This window comes from Trichosurus vulpecula, chromosome 8 (assembly GCF_011100635.1).
Source record: "Trichosurus vulpecula isolate mTriVul1 chromosome 8, mTriVul1.pri, whole genome shotgun sequence".
Taxonomy (NCBI): Eukaryota; Metazoa; Chordata; class Mammalia; order Diprotodontia; family Phalangeridae; genus Trichosurus; species Trichosurus vulpecula.
The window spans coordinates 253657761-253681635 of NC_050580.1; the positions used below are offsets into that span (position 1 = coordinate 253657761).

General features: G+C 42.1%; 1 protein-coding gene across 1 annotated transcript in view; it reads left to right on the forward strand.

The window, feature by feature from the left end:
* Positions 1-10992: 10992 nt before the first annotated feature.
* Positions 10993-23875, forward strand: part of DDX24 (DEAD-box helicase 24) — a 37246-nt gene continuing 24363 nt past the window's right edge. The window contains exons 1-2 of the mRNA XM_036735028.1: positions 10993-11100; positions 16402-17163. Of these exons, the coding sequence (XP_036590923.1) occupies positions 11073-11100; positions 16402-17163 (790 nt within the window). The 5' untranslated portion in view covers positions 10993-11072. The remainder of the gene's footprint in view (positions 11101-16401; positions 17164-23875) is intronic.

Here is a 23875-nt window from a genome sequence, read left to right on the forward strand (position 1 = left end):
TCAGTACCAAAATGTTTTGATGCATTGAAATTCAGTAGGGATATTCAAATCTTTATGTTTTGTCTCTCTCTGTTTTATGTATGAAGATGATAAACATATCATAGAAAAACTTGGTAGGATCCCTTCTTTTCATAATTTTGCTAACAAGGTATATACTATTGGAATTAATTGTTCTTTGGATGTTTGTTGAATCCACTTGTAAAGCCATCTGGGTCTGTTTTTGTGTTTGGGTTGGTTTAGTGTTTTTGTTCTGTTTAGAGATCTTGTTCAATCTCTTGTTTTGAGGGTAGGTTAGGTTCTCTTTCTTTTTCTGCTAATCTGGCTGTTTTATATTTTTGCCAATATTAATTTCATTTGTCAGTTTTATTGGTATGATTGGGTAAATAGTATATAATAATTTTCTTAACTTCTTCATTTGTTCTGAATTTTCCTTTTTAATTTTTACATTGGTTTTCTTCTTTCTTTATTAATGAAAGGTTGATGATGTGCAATTATACTCTGCTATTTTGCTGAAATTATTGGCATGAATTAGGCACTATATAAATGTTTATTCCATCCTTTCCTTCTTCCCCTTCCTTAGATTTGTCTAGGTCTTAAAGAGTTACGTTTAGGTCCCCAACCATTATAATTTTACTGTCTATTATCTCTGTAAATTGTTTAATTTTCCCTTAAGTTTCTATGTAATGCCACTGGCACAAATATCTTAAATATCGATAATAATTCATTGTCTATGATGGTGCCTTTAAGAATAATGTAGTTTTCCTTTTAGCTTTTTAAATTAAGTTTATTTTTGTTGTTGCCTTGTCTGAAATTGTTGCTGCCCTTGCTTTTTTTTTTAGTTCAGCTGAAGCATAATAGACTTGCCCCAGCCTTTTATTTTACTTTTACGTGAATCTTTATATTTCAATTATGTTTCTTATAAATAACAAACATATTGTTAAAGTCTGCTTTCTAATCTATTCTATCCTCTTCCATTTTCAGGGGAGTTTAACATATTTATCTTCAAGGTTATGATTGTCTATTATGTTCTTCCCTCCATCCTATCTTCTTATGCTTTTTCCTCTCTTTTTCTCTTCTCTCCTTCTTTACAAAGTGATTGGTGAGAGAGAACTACTCAGTATTAGTCATCTATACTTGGTGTAATCTGCTTCTGTTCCCCTACCTTTCTTCTCTTCCTCTCATCTAGACACTCATCTGGGGTTCTTACTCTTACTTTCCTTCCTTTTTAATTCCCCATCATGATTTACTCTTTGATCTTGGACATGGTTTTGGTTAGGACTAATCTCTCCCTCAATCAACCCTCCCTCTTATTTGACCTATTGAGTTGAATGAATTTCTACACCAAGGTCTGTGAGTACCACTATGTCTGGGGAAGCAAGGGAAGGACAGAAGAGTGGCCAACTTTTTGGTGACAAGTTTCTTTGAATTTAACTAAACTGGCTCATTGAATATATAGCTTGTTGTTGGATCTGTATTCAAATCTTTTCTAGCTTGTTAGAACCTACTAGAGCTTGAGCTCCACTGCCATAGCCTTTAAGAACCCTCAATCAAATGAGATAATATTTGTAAAGTGCTTAGCACAGTGCCTGGAACATAGTAGGGGCTTAATATGTGCTAGTTTCTTTTCTTCCTTCCTTCCTTCCTCCCTCTTTTCATTCCTCCCTCACTTCCTTCCCTCCTTCCTCCTTTCCTTCCTCCCTTTCTTCCTTCTTCCTTCTCTTTTTTCCTCCCTTTTTTCCTCCCTCCCTCCCTTCCTTTCTTTTACTTTTTTCTTTACTTCTTTTCTTCCTTCCATCCTTCTTGGCTCACTTCTATAATATGGTGAAGTATTGGAGGAAGACTTTAGTGGAGGCATAAATTGTCTTCCCCAACTAAATTTTACATTTCTCAAAGACAAGGATAGTGATTTCTAAATTTTTTCAAATTTTTCTTAAAGTCCCTGTGTAATAGCAATTTAGATTTGAAGATCTTTCCCACCCATTAATAGGCCATGTGACCTGCTTACATCACAGGAAGCCCAAATCACATGTGGTGGGAGGAGCTTGCTGAGAAGAAAAGGAAGTTGCGTCACAGGAAATGCTGAGAGGGCAGTTATGGCAGTTATGATAGAGCTGAGGGAGAGAGAGCAGACCTGTGATAGCTGTGCTGTAAGTTTTTGGGAAGGCCCCAGCAGGGGGTGGATGGTTTTGGTATGATGAGGCTCCATGCTGTGATATTGTGTATCGAATTCTTTGCCGCCGTAATGGATTGGGCAGATGGCTTACAGGATCTGGTCCTCTGGTGCTTAAATAAATGGTTTACTTCTTCTACCTTCTATGCGGAGAGTCTTGTATATTTTGTGATACAGAATCACATCGGCATTTTGACAATTATCATCTATATTGTGATTATTGCCTTGTTGATATACCCTGACAGTGTTCTGAATACAAAATAATACTAAATAAATACTTGTTGAGTTAATGTTGACCATCAAAAAGCTAGGCTGTAGGGTCTTTCTTTCTTTGGGTCTTTTGACAGTACACCACTGTAACGAATCTGCCTCCTGTTTTAGAGTATATAGCCATTAGGCATGATACCATCTCCACTGCACTGCAATTAGCTGGATATCAGACTTATTTATCTCTTATCCCACTCCTGTCTGAACATGCAACTCTCATGATTCAGCCACTCCCTTCTTACCACACAAGACTCACTGCCATTGTTCAGACATGTGTAAATATTTTATTTTAGCTTAGAAAGCATTTGTCCAACCTTTGTGTTACTGACTGTCCATGTCTATGTTTATCCTCAGTGTGGTCAATCTTAAACTCTAAGCCTTTAGAAAGGAGTGGCATCACCTGTGTACCTTGTTCCATAATCCTCTCAGGTCAGCCCAATGTGGCAGGTATTCTGAATGATGATGATGACCCAGTGCAAATACAGCCTTTGTTCTGATCAGTGGTGGAAGTTCACACCCACTTCACACATATGAGCTATGCCCTTGAGCTTGTCCTTCAAAAGAAGGCTATGAATAGACTCAATTGGTGTAGAGAGAGGTGGTTGGACAGAGAGGAGAGGAACTTACACATGGAGATTCAGTTTGCAGGAGAAAGGCCCACACAGTACCTGAACCAAATCAGAGCAGCAGGAAAAAAAAATACAACAATAGTGAAGCAATGGAGGATTTCCTTGACCAAGTCAAGACCCATCAGAAGTTGTTGTTTTTGTTGTTGTATGTTCCTTCATTCTTGAAGAGGACCAATGACATCAGGAGGGTGATGTCCTGATTTACGAGTAAATTGGATTTAAGTGAGGGAGGGCTGTGCAAAGTCATCAGCCTCACTGTCTTCTCCGGGGTCATCTGAGTCCAGTGGTAAGACATAGGTCAGGATGACTGGAGATGATCCCAGATGCTGTGGGAGACCTTAACCTTTTTAAGCTAAGGTCTTTCCCAGGTCTCACTTTTTCTGAGGCAACACTCATTCAGTGATTTAAGACTAGGTAAGAGATGAGGTAAAAGATGGCCTAGTTTGCCTACTCAAAAAAAAAATCAAAATGGAAGGGGAAGACACACATATATATATATGTACATATATATGTATATATAATCTTAGGGGTATATAAAGTAGGTAGGATATAGGGCTCTATATACTTGGTATAGGGGTAGGTTGCAGTCTAGAGTTCTTTTCTTCTTGTGGGAGGGGACTCTCCCACAGTAGTACAATAATTTGGGAGGTCTGTTTTGGTCCCTTGGAGGCAGAGATCCACCAGAGTTGGTGTTAGTTGACTCTCTACCATCCCAGAATGTCTTCCTTTTGCTGGAGGGTGCAGGACATCCAAAATAATAGTATAAGCTGTGAGGATAGTGAAGGTCCCTGGGGAAAAGAGAGGCCCATCAGAAAAGAAAAAGGAAATGGTATAACTGTTTATTCACTTAGGTTTTAGTGTGTTATGTTTTTTGTTTTTTTTTGGTCAGGAAGTCAGATCATGATTCTGGCCTGGCAGAATAGAAGAAAAGGAGAGTTGATCTTTATAGGTATCTGTTCAGGGAGATAGGGCCTGGCTGGGTACTCCTTTAGCACTAATTTCTGTGACAGGAGACAGTGAGAATTCAGCACCTGGACACCAGTGCGGGGTAGGGTGGGGGTGGGTTGGGGAGTTGTAAAGGAAGATCGAGTCCAGTGTGATTTGTAGTATAAAAGGCTATAGCAGTACACAAACCAACTTATCACTGGGGATAGTATAAGAAGAAGAGACCAGGACCCATAGTGAACCATCAGGAAATTGAGACAGCAGTCAGGGATTGAGGCAGGGAATGGGGTTTAATTAAGATCAGCTATACCATTCAGATAGGATATGGAAGCAACATTGATGTTAGGGATAGACCTGGCTCAGACTGGTATCTGACTAGTTCAGATTTGAGGTTGGGTTGAAACGAGGCACCGTAGACCAACAGTTAAGGTCGATTTACTTAGCCATAACATAGAATAATTAGCACTCCCTCTTTTAGGGATCAGGTAACTTTAGGACTGAACATAGTCCATTAAGTCCAGAGCAAGAGCCTCTATATGGGAAGGGCCATTCCTAGCCCCCAGCCTGGCAACCAGAATTGCAAAAGCAGATGAAATAAGGTATGGGAGTGAGATGAAATCTCAGCTTAATCAAAAGAAAATGTCACCCAAGAATTCCATTCTTAATAGTCTTTGGGGTACAGGTGCTGAGAATTATGGCACATGTTGGAGGGTCAGCTTTCCCCATATGTCTGTAGCCCCAGAGGCTCCTGTTAGACATTCAAAATTTCATATCTTCTTTCATACCAGTCTCTCTCTTTACTTCTTTCTCTTTCTCTCATCCTGTCCTTGAAATAAACTGTAGCATCAGTCCAGAGTTATCCTTCAGGGAACCATCCTTGCTCGCGTGGGCATTGAAATGTTATCAAAATGTAAATTCTTTATTAATAAAAATGTTACCTGCTTTAAAAATAGCTCATATTTCTGCAGGGCTTTCAGGTTTAAAAAAATGCTTCCTTCATAACAATACTGTGAATCTACTAGTACAAACATTCCAATTTTACAGATTTAAAACAAAATAAGTGAAGCTAGGAGAGTTTATAATGGATTCAAGTTTCCTGAACTATTATGTTGCAGAATTCAGACTTAAATAGAGGCCTGACTCCACATCCAGTACTCTTTTCACAATATGCTGCCTTTGCCCTTTCATTCTCTTGAAAGAAAATTCAACAATTATCAGAGGCCAAAACTTAAACAGAGACAGAACGATGCTGTGGCCTGGGAGTCAAGAGAACTGGGTTCTAATTTTACAACTGCCTCTCACTAGATGTACGGCCTCTGATAAGATAATAATTTCTTAGGCTTCCAGGTCCCTTATCTGCAAAAACAAAAGAGCTGGACTGACAGGTCTCTTCCTGCTTGAAAACTCAGTGATTCCCTGAAACTTTTCTAAAACCATCATTGAGTCAACAATCGTGTTTTTGTTATTTTCTTGTTTACAAAGATACTTTGAACTATGGTCCCTTCCCAGCAAGCCTCTGTCGCAGAGAAATCCATCGTCATTTTGTCATCAAGCCCAGTGACTCAGTCCCTGGCTCTGAACTCTTCGTTTGAAGTTCCTCGCTCCTGTCCCAGTCCACTGCCTCTTTGACAATTCATAGGTTCCCCTGAAATAACCCAGTTCCCAAATACTGAGTCTTTAGGCAGAATGAAAAGTGCTCCATTATTTCAATGTATAATTTATATATTTTGGTTTCTTGCCAGGAAGTACCTCCAAAGAGGACCCTAGACTTCAAAAATAGGATCCTCCGACCTCCAAAATAGGATCTCCACCTACAGCTATTTATAACTTTTTAGAAGCAAGCTGCTCCACCAAACAAAAATGGAGGTGGCTAAAAGAAACCAACCATGGAGTAAGGGAATGTTCTGCTGCCATCAAAAAGTAGTGAATTGTTTCCTGGGCAAGTACATAGCACTGTTGTAGATGGAGCACACAGTATCGAGAGCAGCCTGGATTTCAGGTCAAGGGATTTGGGACCAAGTCTCAATTCTGGTACTCACTGAAGACACTGAAAAGACTGAAGACGTGGAAACTCTTCTCTCTCCCATTCTACCCTACCCCTTGCATGGGCCTGGGGCAACAATCACCAGGGGCCTCTAGGTAGCAGTGGATGGACCACTACACTGGAAAGAGCTGAGTTCAGATTTAGCCTCAGACACTTACTAGCTTGTGCATCCTGGGCAAATCACTTAGCCCTGCTTCCCTCAGTTACCTCATCTGAAAATGAGCTGCAGAAGGAAATGGCAAACCACTCTAGGATCTTCGCCAAGAAAAACCCCAAGTGGGGTCAGGAAGAGTCAGACACACTGAAAAGACTCAACAACAACAAAAATTGATCGCCAATGAGAAGAGGCTTTGGGATGCAGGTGAGACTGTGATGATAAGTGTTGTGATAAGTGTTGTGTCACTTAGTGTTGTGAGCCTCCATTTCTTCATCAATACAGTGCACATAGTGATAAACCTTCAAAGGATCATAAAACATACCTGGAAGGAACCTGATAAGTCATTTACCATTCTGATACTCTTATCTTATAGCCGAATAAACCCAGGCTCATTGGTATTTGATGACTTGCCAAAAGGAACAGGCTGAGAATTCAAACCCAGGTCTCCAGATTGAATCTCTAGGACTCCAGATTGAATCCATGGGTGCCAGCCCACACCACGCACTGCCAGGTTTTGTGAGGAAAGTACTGTATAAACTTTAGAGCGACGTAGAAATGGGAGTTGTTACTATTATTGTTCAAGGCACTTATTTTCAACCGTTCATGGATTTTGAACCTTTCCAAGGATTCCCTGAATAATTGGAAAGAACAAAATGAGATACCTTCTCTGGGTTCAAAAAATCTTCATCTCTGACTATAGCAGAGATACCACTGTAATGGATTTGCTAATAAATGTTTCAAGACAGAACGATGGAACAGAATGATAGAATGCATTGACTGGTGCTAATCCTTTTAAAGAAAAGCTTTTTGTTTTTTTAAGTAGCCTAGAATGTACTCCCTCCCCACTGCTGCCTTTTTGAATCCTTAGCTTCCTTCATGGATCGACTCAGGTGCCACCTCCTACAGGAAACCTTTCCTGATTCCCCCTCATTACTGGTGCTCCTCAAATTATCTTACATATGTTTATCTGTGTGGAACCCAGGGTTCAAGCCTGGTACATTTGCATAAGGGTCTTTTTATTGGTAGAGAGAATGATTACTGAAACTCCAGACCTGCGTGCAGGGCAGAGTTGGCAAGAGCTGGGGAGAGGAGAGATTTTCTTTTTCTGATCTCAGGCCTTGACAGAGGTTGCATGAGGGAGAGGACCCTGGAGGGAAGAAATGGACGTGTAGAAGAGGTAGTACCTCAACATGTCCTTGATTTTCAGTTGCCTCACTAGAGAATGGGAGGAGGGGGGGAAGCTGTCCTTGAGTGAGAGGTGCTGATCTCTCTAGGTTCCATTATGTAACATTGCTTCTCTATTTACACTAAAGAATTAAAACATCCTAATCGTTCGATATGGACATAAAATCCAAGAGTGATTCAGAAATATCAAATACTGAAGTGTGTACAGCTGACTAGATCACTAGATTCATTTTACAAAGGCAGATTTTTTTTTTTCTGTGAAGAATTATCCTCAGGGGCTAAATCTAAGAATCAAAGATCACCTCGGTTTTTTTTCTCCTATTACATATTTTGTTCTGAAAATATCATTGCCACAAGAGACTATAAAGATCTGAGAGGAAATTTCATCTCTATATATGTAAAATGTGATTCTGTCAATCAAATGATAATGAAAGTGCCCTGCATACCTTAAAGCACTGTATAAATGGGAGCTGTTACACTATTATTGTCCATATGTCCTCTTTAATAAAGGCAAATATCATGACTGTGCTGACTAAGCTCTTAAAGCAAAATAATACTCGAGCCATACTGATATACATTAATTTTTTAAAAGATAGTTTAAAATAATAAAATTCAACATGAAGAAATAAACATATCATTCTCAAGGAGATTAGTGGTGAAAGATTATAAACAAATTTCAAAATAAGAAATGCTCTACTAGGTTCATATAGTAGGTGACTAATAGTTGAAAGAATAAAAGAAAGTAACACATTCTCTTTAATATAAATACTCTTTTAGTCAATTCAGAAGAGAACAGGAGGTAAAAGTGTTAAGATTATCTTATTGTCACCCAGTAGTAATAATTCACACATAGTCTGTTTTTTCATTTTAAATTTTTTATTTTTATTTTCTATTCTAAATTCTCTCTTTGCCTCCACCCTTTCTCCTGTCCCTTGAGAAGGCAAGAAATATGATAGCCATTACGTATGTGAAGTCATGTAAAAACATTTCCAAATTAGCCATGTCTTACATAGTCTTAAATGATACCTCTTGTTTTCAGAATATTTTACAAAAATTGACTATTTAGATATGGGCGGAACAAATAAATAAAATAAACAAATAAACTTGCACAGGGATCAAAACTTTCTACTTTGACACTATAAATTTTAAATTGTTATAATATGTTTTCAACTTCTGGCATCACCTGGAATCATCAGCCATGGTGCTATCTTTTTCTCTTGGAAAAAGTCAGTTCCACCATGTTTCAGCTTTTGTTCCTGTTTTTTAACTTTTACAAAGAGATATTAAAATGAACTGGGGAAGCAAATGGCAAACCACTCCAGTAACTTTTCCAAGAAAATCCCAAATATGGTCATCCACAAAGTTGGACACGACTGAAATGACTGAACAACATTTACTAAGAAGTTACTGCAGGAATAGAATCACAAGGCATTTCTTCCAAGACCAGGCAGCACACTCCCCTACCTTGGTCCCTTAAGAGAGTGGGTTCAAATTTAAATCAATTGCCACAAAACATTGGCCCCTCTTAGTTGACTTCTGAATGTAGCATAGATATTTGATGAGGCATTCCCTCCTTGAAGAACGTGATAACTTGGCAGCCTACCCAAGAGGTCCCCAGACTTGGCTTCAAGCAAACTTTGGAATGAACTCCACTTTCTGGACCTATGGAGGCTTGTTCTTCTGACCTTTCCAAGTTCACAAGGTCATGGCCATCTCCAATATTCATTCGCTTAAGAGTAGGAAATAAAGGACACAGCTGATACTGGTTGAATTGCAAGACTTGCTTTCCCTACGTCCACCATGATGTTTCTTAGAGGAGATGACCATCAATAGGGGGATGAGTCCAAGCCCTGGTTTTTAGCTTGCCAGAAGATGTGGGCCAAGAGAGATTTTGTGGAATTAAAATATGCAAGTTCTTATTACTTATCTAAACAAAGTCTTCTTCAATCAATTAATCAAGTTGTTATAAAATGTATGTAGCAGACACTATGCTAGGAACTGGGGATACCGTCAGAGAGCTAGAGATAACATGTATATAAGTAAGCACATACAAAATAAATACAAGATAATTTTTTTGGGGGAGGGGGATGGACTACTAGGTAGAGGAAGAGATTAGGAAAGGATTCATGGAGGTGTCACGTGAACAATTTTGAAGAAAAATATTTAAATGTTTAAAAAAAAGTGTTTATTTGAACCTTGAGGTAATAGGAAGCCAATGGGGTTTACTGAGTAGGGGAGTGATATTGTGAAACTAATGATTTAAGATGGTGGTTCTCAAAGTTGGTCTGTGATCCCTTGAGCTTCCTGAGACTCTGTAGGGGTCCCCAGACTCTTTCATGAGATCAAAGTTATTTTTATAATAACATTAAAATAGTACTCCCTTTTGCAATTACATATCTGTGTGAGGCTGGATTTTCTTCATATGCTTCCAAAATAACATTGAGACATATTGAATGCAGAATGAGGATCTAACTGTTGTGTATTAAGCCACATATTAAAGAGATTCACAAAAATATATAAAACAATGCCACTCCTCTCACTACATTTTTTTGTTTTGGAAGAGTTTTCATAAAAATGTTATTTATGTTAACATGTCATGGGCTTGTTATTGCTGTTTTAAAATGAATCAATACTTATTTTAAAAATATCTTAGTTTTAATTTCTCACATAATTTAATTTACATATAATAATTAGTATTTTAAATGTAATATTTTATTTAATATAATTTAATTTCTAATGAATAAATATAAGAGCTAGCGGTGTGATAGAACCAGCTCATTCGGTCTCTGCAGAACCAACTGCTAGTATTTTCAGTGTAAGCATTAGACCTATAGCTTTGAAAAATGACACAAATCAGGGCTCAGTTTGTTTTGTAGATTGTCTAGACTTAAGAAAATGATAGAGGAAAATGTTAATAATTCAGAGTTAATCACATAAAGTTAAACTTGTGTTAGATATATGTTTTTTTCAGAGAGCTGGTTGTTAAACATGTACCAGCACACTCCCTGGATCTGTCCCACATACACAAGCTCTTTGGCATCTTCTTTAGACCATCTCCTCACGTCTTCTCCCATAGACTGTCCCCACTCCTCTCTTCCCTCCCTCTCTAATCTTCAGTCTCTTCCTCTTTACTGCTTCCCGCCCCCATCTACAAATAAACCCAAGTTTCTCTCATCCTTAAAAAACCACAAACTTCCCCCACGCCCTGCTATCACTTGTAGCTCTCCTTCCTTCCTCAGCCAAACTGCTGAGAAGAAGCTTCCTGCAGGTATTACCTATTCCAGTCCTTTCATTCCCAAAGCCACGCCCTCAGTTCAGACCCTTGTCACTTTCCCAACGCGTCTCCCCGAGTTTCTCCCCCACCCCCACCCATCCTCCACGCAGCTGCCAGGGCGAGCGCTTAACTAATGCTTGCAGACTTGACTCGATCGGGCGACATCCAGAGGCAGGTAAACGCTTGGGCCTTTGGGCCAGAACGCGAAGGGGGATGGCGGGTGACACCTAAGGACCCGATTCCTAGTTCAGGATTGGCGAAGCCCCGGAGGGGAACAGCACCAGCTGCCAATCAAGTTGAGCCGGTTCTGAAGGAGGGGGAGGGGCTTCGTGCTATCATGGCCGCCCCCGGGAGAGACACTCACGTGGTGTCGGTTTGCGGAAGAGGCGGCGACAGACACCATGGCGGCGGCGCGGACGCCTTCACGTGGTGAGTTCCCGGATCGTGGACCCCACTCTTCACCCCCTCCCCATCAAGTCCGGTCCGGGGCGGGCGCGGGGTGCATTAGAGGAGCTGGGGGATGGAAGAGTGGGGAAGGGGGGAAGGAAGGAAGGAAGGAGGCTGGCACAGGGCCGCGCCGTCCGGACCTCCGTGCGTGGCTCGGGCGCCGTAGGAGAGTCACGTAGCCAGGGCGGACGGGACCTTTGAGATCCACTCAAGACTAGCCCTCCTCTGCCCCTTGTAACCTCCCCTTCCATGTTGCAGATGGAGACAATGAGACCCAGGGAGGAAAAAGTGATTTACGATCTTTCAGTCAGTCCGGAAACAAGCGCCCACTATGTGCCAGTCAATCAAACTTACCAAGGCCCTACTGTGTGCTAGGCACTGGGGATACAAAAAGAGGCAAAACACAGTCCCCGCCCGCAAGAAGGATGGACGTGTTTTTTTTTTTTAATCCTTATTTTTAACATTCACTTTTCCCCCCAGTTCCGAATTCTCCGCACCCATTGAGACAGCAGCCGGTACGATAGCAGTTAAACACGTGCAGTCACGCAAAACATTTCCCTATTAGCCGCGCTGCGAAAGAGGCAGGACAAGGTGGAAAGCGGATCCTTCAGCGTGCGCTCAGACGAACTTACGTTTCAGCTTCATTAAGTCTCCTGTGCAGTCCTGGCTTTTGTGCATTTCAGAGCGTTATATACATATATATATATATACATACACACACACTGAGATGCCGTTTGGGTCAATTTCACGAGAGAGGCGATGCGCAAAGAAATAGACAAAACAAGGAGGCCGAGGAAGTAATTAAAAGAGGGAAAGCCCTGGAATTAGGGGGGGCGGGGCTTCCTGTAGGAGTTGGGACTTAAAGGAAGGGGGCGGGGGTGGGGGTGTCAGTAGTTGTAGTGGAGAAGGGAGAATACTGTAGACATGCAGGACAGCCAGAGAAAATACTGAGACGGACCCCCAGCTAAGCAGTGGGGAATACAAAGAAATGTGAAAGACAGCCCCTGCCCTCAAGGATCTCGCAGACTATGATTGGTTCTTGTTCAGTCGTGGCTGACCCTTCGTGACCCTGTTTGGGGTTTCCTTGGCACAGATACTGGAATGGTTTGTCATTCCCTTCGGCTCATTTTACAGATGAGGAAACTGAGGCACACAGGGTTAAGTGACTTGCTCAGGGTCATAGAGCTAGTGTGTGAGGTCACATTTGAACTCGGGTCTTCCTGACTCCAGGCCTGGTGCTCCATCCACCACACCAGCTAGTTCCCCCTGTTACTAGATAACATGCAAACAGTTATGTACAAACAAGATACATATAGGATTAATTAGAAATCTATTGGAAATAATCAGCAGGCAGGCACTAATCTGGAGTCTGTGAACTTGTTGATTAGAAATATTTTGATAATCACATTTCAGTTTAATTATTTGCTTTATAGTCTTGTCTTCTGAGGTGCCTTATAGGCAGCTAAACCGTATGTTGGGTTTGCAGTTTGGAAGACTCCAAATTCAAATTTAAGCAGTATGACCCCAGGCAAGTCAGTGAACCTCTGTTTTTCTGTTTCTTCATCTATAAAATGGAGCTAACTGATACTACCTATCTCCCTGGGTGGTTGTGAGAATAAAATTGAGATATCTGTTTAAAAAAAAACAACACAGGAACCCTCCGACCCCCCAAAAAATTAGATTGTGGGCTCCTTTCTTTTTTCCTATTTATATTCCCTCACAGTGCTTGGCATATAGTAGGTGCTAAATAAATGTTTATTCTCAGCCAACTTTAGCATTTTGCAAACCTTAAAATGCTTTCTGAATATTACTATTATTTTAACATAACTGGGCTTTTAAAAAATGACTCCATATCTTTTATTTTCTGCATTTAAAGACATGGGTAGGGGTCCACAGGCTTCATGAAACTGCCAAAGGGGTAAAAAAAAAAAAGGGACAAAGGAGACAAAAAAAGCCAAGTCCTTTCTCTAAAATAACATCCATTCTGCTGTCCCAGGCTGCTGCCTGTGTACCTCCACTTAGATGTCTCCAGGATGCCTTCTGAATCCTGAAACTTACCTTAAGCTTTCCAACCATGTGTTGCTGCTGTCAACACCTCCCCTCTGTCCAGGCTACTTACAGGAGTTTATCATAGGATGTAGAGTTTGAAGACACCATCTGGGCCAGCTTCATCATATATACATGGGAGATGTTAAGTGCTTTGCCTTCTGTCCCAAAGCTAGTTTAGTGAAAGAGCCAGAATTTGAACCCTGCCCTCCTGACTCTCAAGCAAGTATTCTTAAGGCCTCTACTAGCCAAGGGTGTAATCTTACTGCCCCCTTAATCCTTTTTCTGCCTTTACAGATGACTTTGCTGTTCTCCATACACTCTCACTCTCCTGTTCAGTGGTTCCCCGAGAGCAACGTTCCTTCTTATTTTCCTTTGCCTCTCAATCGTTCTTTTTCTCCCTGGGTATTCGGATCTTTAGAAGTTACAAAATGGCATTTGCCTGGCTCCTCCACTTCCTAACTCATTTCCAGATTTCACCAGAAGCCCATCGCCCCTCTCCATGGCAGGTAGTCCCCAGTGGAACTCTTTGGAGCAGGAATTCTGAACCCTTTTTGGCAGCTGTGGTAAAGCCTACGGACCCTTCCCACAATAGTGTCTGCTGCCTACATTCATAATTGAAGGGAATGCTAAATTCCAGTTAGAGGTTAATGAAAATAAAGATGTAATTTTTTTTTTCTGTACAAATTCATAGGCCCTCTATTTTACGTGTTCTGCTGAAAGGGCTGGAAACAGAGACATTTCAGCCAGTCCTGTGTTTACTAAACATTTGCCTCCTATTCTCGGCTGTGCTAGGTTATGGGGGGAGGGTAAGTTAGTGGAAGGTTTTGACCACTTGGTCTTATGGGAGCTTAGAGTCTTTCACAACTCCTGGCCCATAATAATTAATGCCTATTGATTGGTTGTTAGACTGTACTTAGGTTTTATGCAAAAACTACAGAATAATCAGATTTCCCATTCTGTGGTGTAAGCATTGGGTATTCAGAGAAGGGAAAGGAAGATCAGGCAGTATGCTTTAGTGAAAGAATTATTGGATTAGGTATCAGGAGGCCAGAGTTCTTCTGATCCTCATTCTGCTAAACCATGGACTGACTGGCCGGCTGGGTGACCCGCAGCAAGTCATTTAGAAAAGCCACACGGGGTTTGAAGCCTGACTCCTGCTCTCTCAGCTGTCTCTGATCCTGGGGCAAATCTCTTAAACGATCGTTGAACCTCAGTTTCTTCTTCCATAAAATGGGGCTGATCCTATTCCCTTTACTGAACTCGCAGGGTTGTGATGAAAGCGTTTTGTAAACCTCAGATTGGTGTATAAGTAACAAGGATAAACTTGCTTGGTCTCAGTTTCCTTGTTTGTAAAGTGATGGCATTGCACGAGGTGACCCTCCGCGTCTTTTCTAGCTGGTAACGTTCTGTGATCCTGGATATGGTCATTCAGAGAGGAAGTCCAATGTCCTCGTTTTACTCTGTTACTTATTTCTTGGGCAAGTTAATTGAGTCTCAGTTTCCCCATATGTTAAATGGAGAGGATTGGATTAGATGGCCTAGGAGGCCCCTTCTAACACTAAACCTGTGATCCGAGAGTTTGGGATTTATTTTGTATCCAGTGGGGAGCTATTGAAGGCTTTTGAGCTGAGAAGACACAACATCAGGGCTGTGCTCGAGGAAGATCACCGTGATTGTGTAGGGAGGGTGGGTTGTAGGAGAGCGGAGGCCGCAGGACCTTTTGAGAGGCCTTGCAGTAATCCCAGTAGTGCTGGACTGGAGTAGGGTAGGCAGAGAATGCTGATGACAGAGCTTGGGGAGGTGGAATTGCTAGGACGTGTGACTGATGAGAAGCGAGGGAAAAGGAGGCTTTAGAGAGGAGGAGTCACTGGGAGAACAGAGCGTGGGGAGTCTTTAGGGGAGGAATGAAGTTTAGGACTCGTTGAACATAAGGCTCTGGAGGGAGTGATGTCCTGTAGACAGCTGGATTGGAGCTTGGGACAGTCTTTTGAGGCATCTGGTGGCCCAGTGGATAGAACACTAAACCTGGCATCTGGAAGACCTGAGTTCAAATGTGGCCTCAGACACTTAACTAGCTACGTGACTCTGGGCAAGTCTCTGGACCGTATTTGCCTCAGTTCCCTCATGTAAAATGAGCTGGGGCAGGAAATGGCAAAGCACTTCAGTGTCTCTGCCAGGAAAGCCTCAAATGGGTTCCCAAAGAGTCAGACATGCCTGAAAGGACCAAGCCACAAAATGCTAGCTGCAGTTATTATCTAAACAGATAATTATTTTCATATTTTTGTAATTATTATTAGGACAGAGATCAGGTCTTGAGGTGAAGATCTGGGCAGTAAGTGCATAGAGATTGTGGTTGAAGCATTGAGGACAGATGAGCTGACCAAGAGAGAGAATGTAGAGAGAAGAGAAGGAAAATGAGGGAATCTTGAGATTCCTACATCACTGTGGGTTAGGAGGAGGATGCAAAACCAGCAAAGGAGACCAAATGAATGGTAAAATGTAGGAGCAGTGTCAGAGGATCTGAGTTCAAATTCTGGCTGTTTAACTTAATATCTTTGTGACCTTGGGCAAGTCATTTCATCTTTTAGGACCTAAATTTTCTCATCCTTAAAAGGAGAGAGTTGAACAAGATGGTTTTGAAGATCCCTTCTTATTCTAAATCCTATGAACTAGGAGAATACTAAGGGGGGAGTATCAAGTGTCAGCCTTCTTGGCTTCCTGTCCCCTATTCCTCCCACACCCCCAAGTCCTCAGTTACCCCTTGCTTAACAGCAATATTGTTTTAACAACAACTTTGATTGAATTAGCAATTTTGACTGTTACAAATACCCAAATTAACTACAAAGGACTCCTAAAGGAAGGTGCTATCTGCATCCAGAGAAAGAACTGATACATAGAAATATGCACAGAATAATTTTACACATGCATGTGTGCCCACACACGCACGTTTGTGTCTAATGGTAGCCATCTCTAGGGCTGGGGGTGTGGGGGAGGAAAAAAAGTAAATTTATATGATAACTATTATATATTTAAAAGGAATAGCAAGTTGTACATACTAGATTTGCAGTTTTATGCATAATCATCTTTTAAAAATTATACTGTTATGGAAATGCTTGTTTCATTCCATAAATTAAAAATAAAAACAAAATTACCTCTCACTTGACTGGCTTTAGAAAGAGAAAATCTGCATTATCTGCTCTGACCTAACAGTTTGTCTCTCTCTTTTTTTTAAAGGAATCACAAAATTCAAGAAAGGGAGACAGGGAATTACAAAATTCAAGAAAGGGAGACAGTTTGTGCCCTCTGCTAGATTTAGGAAAAAGGGAATAAAAGTTGTAGGAACATGGAAACCTGTGAAGATTGACCCACATGTGTTTGCCGATGGGCAGCTTGAGGACCTGGTGTGTTTTGAAGAACTTCATGATTATAAATTGGTAGGTGCCTCAAAACTGTCATCGAAAGAAAAGCCCAAAAAGAGAAGGTCTGGTGCTGTGGTGTCTGAGGGGGAGGCAGAAGAAGAGACTGCTTCCCAGCCGAAAAAGAAGAGGAAGACGAGCAGAGATCAGGGAACAGAGACAACTGTTAAGAAAGAGAAAGAAAACCCATCACTTGCAGATGAAGACCGCATTTCCCAGGAAGTTGTGCTCAAACATGTGCTTGACACTGACCATGAGGATGGTCCCCAAGAAGGTGGAGTTGTAGAAACCATAAGCCCTCCCAAAACTGTTAAGAAAAAGAAGAAAAAAAAGACAGGGAAAAAAGCCGAACCATCTTCTCAGGCTGCTCCTTCCAAAGCTCCCTCTAAAGTAAAGAGTTGGGCAACCAAGTTGGATGATCAGGAAGCCGACGTCTCTGCCTGGAAGGACCTTTTCGTACCTGAGCCGGTCCTTAGGGCATTGAGCTCTCTAGGCTTTAGTGCTCCGACTCCTATTCAAGCTTTGGCCTTGGCCCCTGCCATCCGAGATAATCTCGATATCCTCGGTGCTGCAGAAACAGGTGAGCTCTTCTCTTATTCTGAGGCAGAAGAGGAGACTTAGTGAAAAGAGTCTGGGATTTGGGTCAGAAAACTGGGTTTGAGTCCTAGCTCTTTAGATGATACCGGCTTTGCTTCTGTGTGAAAAGTCATGGTATGTGGGAAAAGGCACCATGAGGTTGGATCTCTGTTGTTGAGTCGTTAAGGTTAGGCGCAGGACACACGTTTGGCCAGTTTTCAACAAAGGGAAGAGAACAGAATCTGTAAACCATGGGCTAATGAGATTGATTCCAATTGCTGGGCACATTCTACAATGAATTATTAAAGAGATTGGTGAAGTGGAAAGGGAAGCAGTGAGTGATTCCAGGGAGCCGACACAGTTTCATCAGGTCGTGCCAAACCAACTTCATTTCATTTTTTTGAACAGTTACTGAATTGGCAGCTGATGGGGCATGCTGTAGATATGGTTTACCTAGAGTTTAGCAAGCTTTTTTCCCCTACATCTTTAGAATTTTTTAATGTATCAGGCTGAGGAACAATTAAAGGAAAAATTATTTTAGATTGAAGTTGGAAACGTCCAACGGATAAATCTCCTTTATTGGAGTTGTTTTTGCACAGTCATTTCCAGTCGTGTCCTACTCTTCATGATCCCATTTGGGCTTTTCTTGGCAGAGATACTGGAGTGGTTTGCCATTTCCTTCTCTGGCTCATTTCATAGATGAGGAAACTGAGGCCAGCAGCATTAAATGACTTGTCCAGGGTCACACAGCTAAGAGGTGTCTGAGGATAAATTTGAATTCATGAAGATGAGTCTTCCTGACTCCAGACTTGGAACTTTATCACCGCACCAGCTAGCTGCCCCCTTTATTGGAGAATACCATTCAAAATTGTCTCTCCTCATTTATTGTTGTCTTTATAACAAAAATTTACATTTATTCTGGATTTAAATGCCAAATAAAATGAACATTTCTATTTACACAGTAGAACAGAAAAAGAGTATTGTACATGAAACTGTGGATCTTCTATATAGCTTGCTTTCCTTTTTAATATGTAAAATTCAACCCATAGCTTTTAAAAATATTGCCTTTAAAAATATTCTGCCTTCTTTCTTACCTTTTGTTGTTTTTAAAAATGTTTAAATTTTATTTTTTCCCCCAGTTACATTTTTTTTAAAGTTTTGAGTTCCAAATTCTCCCTCTTTCCTTCCCTGTCCTACCTCCTCACTGAGACCGTAAGCAGTCAGGTATAGGTTACACATGTGTAATCATGTAAAACATTTCCGTATTAGTCATTTTGTACAAGAAGACTCAGAAGAAAAAGAAAGAAAGTGAACAACAGTAGGCTTCAGTCTGTGTTCAAACAATCTCAGTTCTTTCTGTGGAGGTGGATAGTGCGCTGCATTTGTGGTCCTTTGGGATTGTTTTGGATCCTTGTGTTGTTGAAAATAGCCAAGTCGTTCAGAGTTCTTCATCATGCAGTAGTGCTCTTACTGTGTACGGTGTTCTCTTGGTTCTGCTTACTTCACTTTGCATCAGTTCATACAAGTCTTCCCACCCACCTGTTGGTTTATAAGCTTTTGATAAAAGTGTCTCATCACGGAGAAGGTGGAGCAATATGAGCGAGGTAATAGTGCATTTAGACAGATTCAGACCCAGTTGTGTGGCTGGGCTTAGAGCAGTTATTCATAACTTAATGTCAGCGTGGCAGGAGGTCTTCAGTGAAGGAACCCAGGGATCTTGTCTCGGCCCTCTGCTGTTTAACATTTTTATCAGTGACTTGATTAAAGGTCCTTTCCAATTCTACAATCTTATGATCCTAAGTATCTGTGATTGCCGGTTAAAAAAAAAAGGCAGGAGGAAAAATATTGTTTCAGATATAACCGTCCCTTTGTGACCGGTGACAAGGACATTACAATCAGACTTAGACATTCAGAAGTGAAACAGTGAGACTTTTGAGTTGTTGTCAAGTGAGAACGGTCAAAGACCGATTATGGGTAGAATAGGTCACTCTAACTGACCACTTCAGCCTCGACAGATTTCGCACGACCGTGTCCCCCAGCAGGGGGAGGCTGTATTGTAGCGAGTGGCCGGGGAATCAAGGGATCTGAGTTTTTGTCACATCTCTGCGCTTAATATGTGAATTTGTACAGGTCACGATTTCACTTTGAACCTTAATTGTAAAATGAAGAGGTTAGATTTTGTGATCTCTCTGGGTATTTCTTGGTGTTTTTATTTTATTTTTTAAAGAAGTAACTATTGTAGAGTTGGGAAGGACCATGTACCTCTATAGTGCCTTTACCTCTATAGAAACTCCCACTATCTCCCACCCTGAACTCCCTCCCCTCCCCTGCAAAGAGCATCTCCAGTTGACCAACCTTTGTTTGAAAACCTCAAGGGAGGAGCACCTTACCTACCTCTTGAGAAAGCCTGCTCCACGTTTGTATAGCTATAACTGTGAGGACTTTTTCTTTTTATAGCAAGCCTAAATCTGCCTCTGCATTTTCTCCCCATTCCTTTGGTTTTGCCAGGTAGAATAAGTATTCTCTTAAAGCACTTGAATACAGCTATTATGTCCCCCCTGAGTCTTCCCCAGCTAAACATTCTTAGTCCTTTCAGTCAGTCCTTCTGCGGTACTCTCTCTCCAATCTTCTCAGCATCCTGAGTGCCCCTTTTTAGAAGCTCTCCAGCTTTTATTAGCCTTTTAAAAGCCCAGAACAGTGACGATGGTCTGATGAGCATATTGAAGTGCTAGCTATCGTGTTCTTGACATTTCTTCTTTTAACATAGCCTAAGATTTCCTAACTCTTTAGGCTGATGATTTGCATCGAGCTTCCTAAATAAATTGAATATGCTTACCAAAAGCTTGATTCTTTTTTTTCCATATAAACTTCCAGCTAGACATGCCTCCCCTATCTTGTACTTGAGGTCGATTTTTTTTAGCAGCACAAGAATAGGACTTTCCATGTGTAAAGTGTAACCATAGTAGATCTGGTCTGTCATCATTGTCTCTTGAGATCTTGATTCTGTCATCCATATCCCTCTTAGTGTCTCGTCGCCTGCTGCTTTGATCAACTTCCTGTCCATGTCACTGATAAAAATGTTAAACAACCTAAGTTCTAGGACAGATCCCTGAAGCATTCTGCTCCAAGTGGACGTTGGGTGATCAGTAGCTGCTCTTTGGATCTAGTCTTTCAGTTGGCTATGATTCCACCTACCTGTACGATCATGCAGGCCACGTCTCTCCTTGTCTGAGATTTTGTCAAATGTTTTGCTGAAATATGAGTTAGCTGTTATTCTATACGGCAGGGGGCAACTAGGGGACACAGTAGATAAAGTTCCAGGCCCGGAGTCAGGAAGACTCATCATCTTCCTGAGATGACAGCCTCAGACAGTTACTAGCTTGTGACGCTGGGCAAATCACTTAACTCTTTTTGCCTCAGTTTCCTCAGCTGTAAAATGAGCTGGAGAAGGAAATGGCAAACCACTCCTGTATCTCTGCCAAGAAAACCCCAAATGGGGTCATGAAGAGTTGGGCACACCTGAAATGACTGAACAGCATTCTCTATGGCATTCTCTTGACTTTGTAGTCTAGCAACCCTGAGGAAAAAAGGAAATTATTTTAGTTTGGCCTGTCTCCTTCTTGATGACACTATGTTCTCTTGTAGTGATTTCCTTTTCCTTTTCTAAGTGCTCATAAAACATCCCCTTAATAATGTGTCCTAGAATTTTGTCAGTAATCAAAGTCAAATTCACCTCCTCAGTGTGCGACATCTGACCCCTTCACTTCAGTTTGGCCCCCCTTCACCTCTTCGATATATCATAACTAGGTCCTGATTAGTGCAAAACAAGGACTCCCGAAGTGCTTGTGTGTATTCAGATTTGAAGTTATAATTACGTAAATTTGGTAATTGGTCAAAACCCAGTTGAAATGTGCAGTGTGAATTCAAAGAATGCAATCTCTTCATGGATTCATTATTCTCACTAATTGGGACCTGACTGTAGTTTAATAACTTCCTAATTGGTCTCCTTGCCCCAAGGCTCTCTCCACTTAAATCCATTTTCCACGCAGCGACCCAAGTGGTTTTCTGAAAGGGAGAATCTGACCATGTTGCTTACTTCCTCAGTAAACTCTAGGGGTTCTTTATTACCTCTAGGATAAATATAAACTTCTCTGCTTGACATTTAATGCCTTTATAACTTGGCCCCAATCTGCCTGTTCAGCTTTATTATTCACAATTCCCTTTTCTGCTCTCTGTGGTCTGGCCGAATCGGCCTTCTCCCTGTTCCTCTCCTATCTCTGCCTTTGTGTTGGCCATCCTGTATGCCTAGAGCATCCTTCTCCCTCACCTCTGCCCCTGAGAACCCATTTTTGTCTTTCAGGATTCAGCTCCAGCTCTGTGTTTACACACACTGTTCCCTCACCTTTGTGGCTGCTGGTGACCTCCATCTCCAGCCTGTTCGGTCGTTTGTTACTTGTGTCCAACTTGTGACTCCATTTGGGGTTTTCTTGGCAGAGATACTGCAGGAGTTTGTCTTTTCCTTCTCCAGATCATTTCGCAGATGGGGAAACTGAGACAAACAAAGTTAAGAGACTTTCCCAGGATCACACAGCTGACAAGTGTCTGAGACCAGATTTGAACTCAGGAAGGTGAATCTTCCTGACTTTAGGCCTGGTGCTCTGTCCACTACGCCACTTAGCTGCTTCCAGACTGTCTTATGTTTCTATTTATGTCTATCTATGTTTATGTTTACTCTCCATGTATTTAAATACATCCACGTTGTATCCCCTGATGAGCTCCCTGAGGGCAGAGCCTTGTTTTGTTTTTTGTCTCTGTATCTCTAGTACCAGTCATAATATTTGCTCAATCCGTGCCCATCGATTGATGGATTGGAAGGGGGATTAGACGTGTTTTACTTGAGCCCCGAAGGTAGAACCAGGAATAGTGGTTTCCTTGCGATTACATTTAGAGCCCTAAGAGATCTTAGAGGTCGTCTGATTCCTATCTTTCATTTTAGAGATGAGGAAACAGACCCAGCCCGATTGGCCTAAGGGCCCGGAAGTAGTACGTTGCAGGGCTGGGATTGGAGCTGAGGTCCCTGACTCTAAATTGGGTTTTTTTACTTGTACCATGTTGGTGGCATGGGCTGCCAGGTGGCGTGCTGGATGGGGCGCTGCATGCACCTGGAGTCAGGAGGACCTGAGTTCAAATGTGACCTCAGTCACATACACACACGTACACACACACACACACACACACACACACACACACACACTGTGTGATTCTGGGCAAGTTGCTTCACCCTGTCTGCCTCAGTTTCCTCCTCTGTAAAATGGCTGGAGAAGAAAATGGCAAATCACTCCAGTATCTTTGCCAAGAAAACTCCAATAGAGTCTCGAAGAGTTGGGGACATGACAGGAAATGACCGAATGACAACTCCATGACCACTGTGCTGGTGGACGTTTGAAACAAACACATCTAGGCACGGTATCAGGAAGAACGTCTTGGCCAAGTTGTAGGGGCTGCTGTCTCTGCTGTAGAAAGCGTCCCCTCATTCAGGGACTTCAGGTGGAAGCCAGCTGGGGGTCACAGTGGATAGAGCGCTAGCTGAGAGTCAGGAGAGCCTTTATTCACGTCTGGCCTCAAGCATGGAGTAGCCGGTGTCCTGGGCAAGTCACTTAACTCACGGCTGCCTCAGTTTCCCTGTCTGTAAAACAGAGATAACAGCAGCCACTTCTCAGGGTTGTCGTGAGGATTAAGTGAGTTAATAATCGTAAAGTGCCCAGCACAGTGCCTGGAACATGAGTGCTATGGAAATGGTGACTAGTATATTATTACTAGGTTACTAGTATTACTAGTATCACTAGGTAACTAGTATGACTAGTATTACTGGGTGACTAGTATATTATTACTGGGTAACTAGGTACTATTACTAGGTAATTACTAGGCCTTAGGAGCTGTGATTGAGGTTCCTTTGGGGGTATCTGCTTGAACCCAGTGTCCGTTCCTTCCACCACTGCAGTAATGTTACTCTGTGAGTTCTCTCCTGGTCCGTGGAATCTCTTCTATCAAGCGTATCTATACCAATGCTTCTCTGCATCCTGTCTCTCCTCCCCCACATGCCAGTCCCCTTCTAATCCTGTTCCTTTGAATACAGCGTCCAGCCTCATCGAGTCTCTGATTCTTCCCACCAAATTTGCCTCTGCACAGCACGAGCCGGTGGCTGGTACGCCTGGGTTCAGATCTCGCCTCATCGGACGTTTACTAGTTTTGTGATCCTACACAGCCTGCCCCAGCCCGTGTCCAGATCTGTGAAACGAGAATAAATGATATCAGCCGCTGTAAGGATCCAACGAGGCGCTGTATGAGAAATGCTTCCCTCTCTATAGATGTCCATTGTTGGTCTTACACATTCAGGTGTCAGCGCCTGAGGCCGCGGGTCACGGGCATGAGCCGTTTGATGATAGAGCCCACGTCGCCGTCGCTTTTGTGTTTCCCTCTCTCTGTCAGTTTTGTCATCTCTGAAATGGGCCTATCGATAATAGGCGCCTTGGCATCCAAGGAGGTGGAACAAAGTAAGGATCCAATAAGAGGGGGCAGGATGAGCACTGGACTGGAGCCCAGGCTCTGTTAACGTTCTAGCAGAGTGTGTGTGTGGGTGGCTGTGGGTGTCCGTGTGTCCCTCCGTCTGTAAAGTAGGGTCCCTGGCCCTGGCACGGCCCTCCGGTGATGTTGTG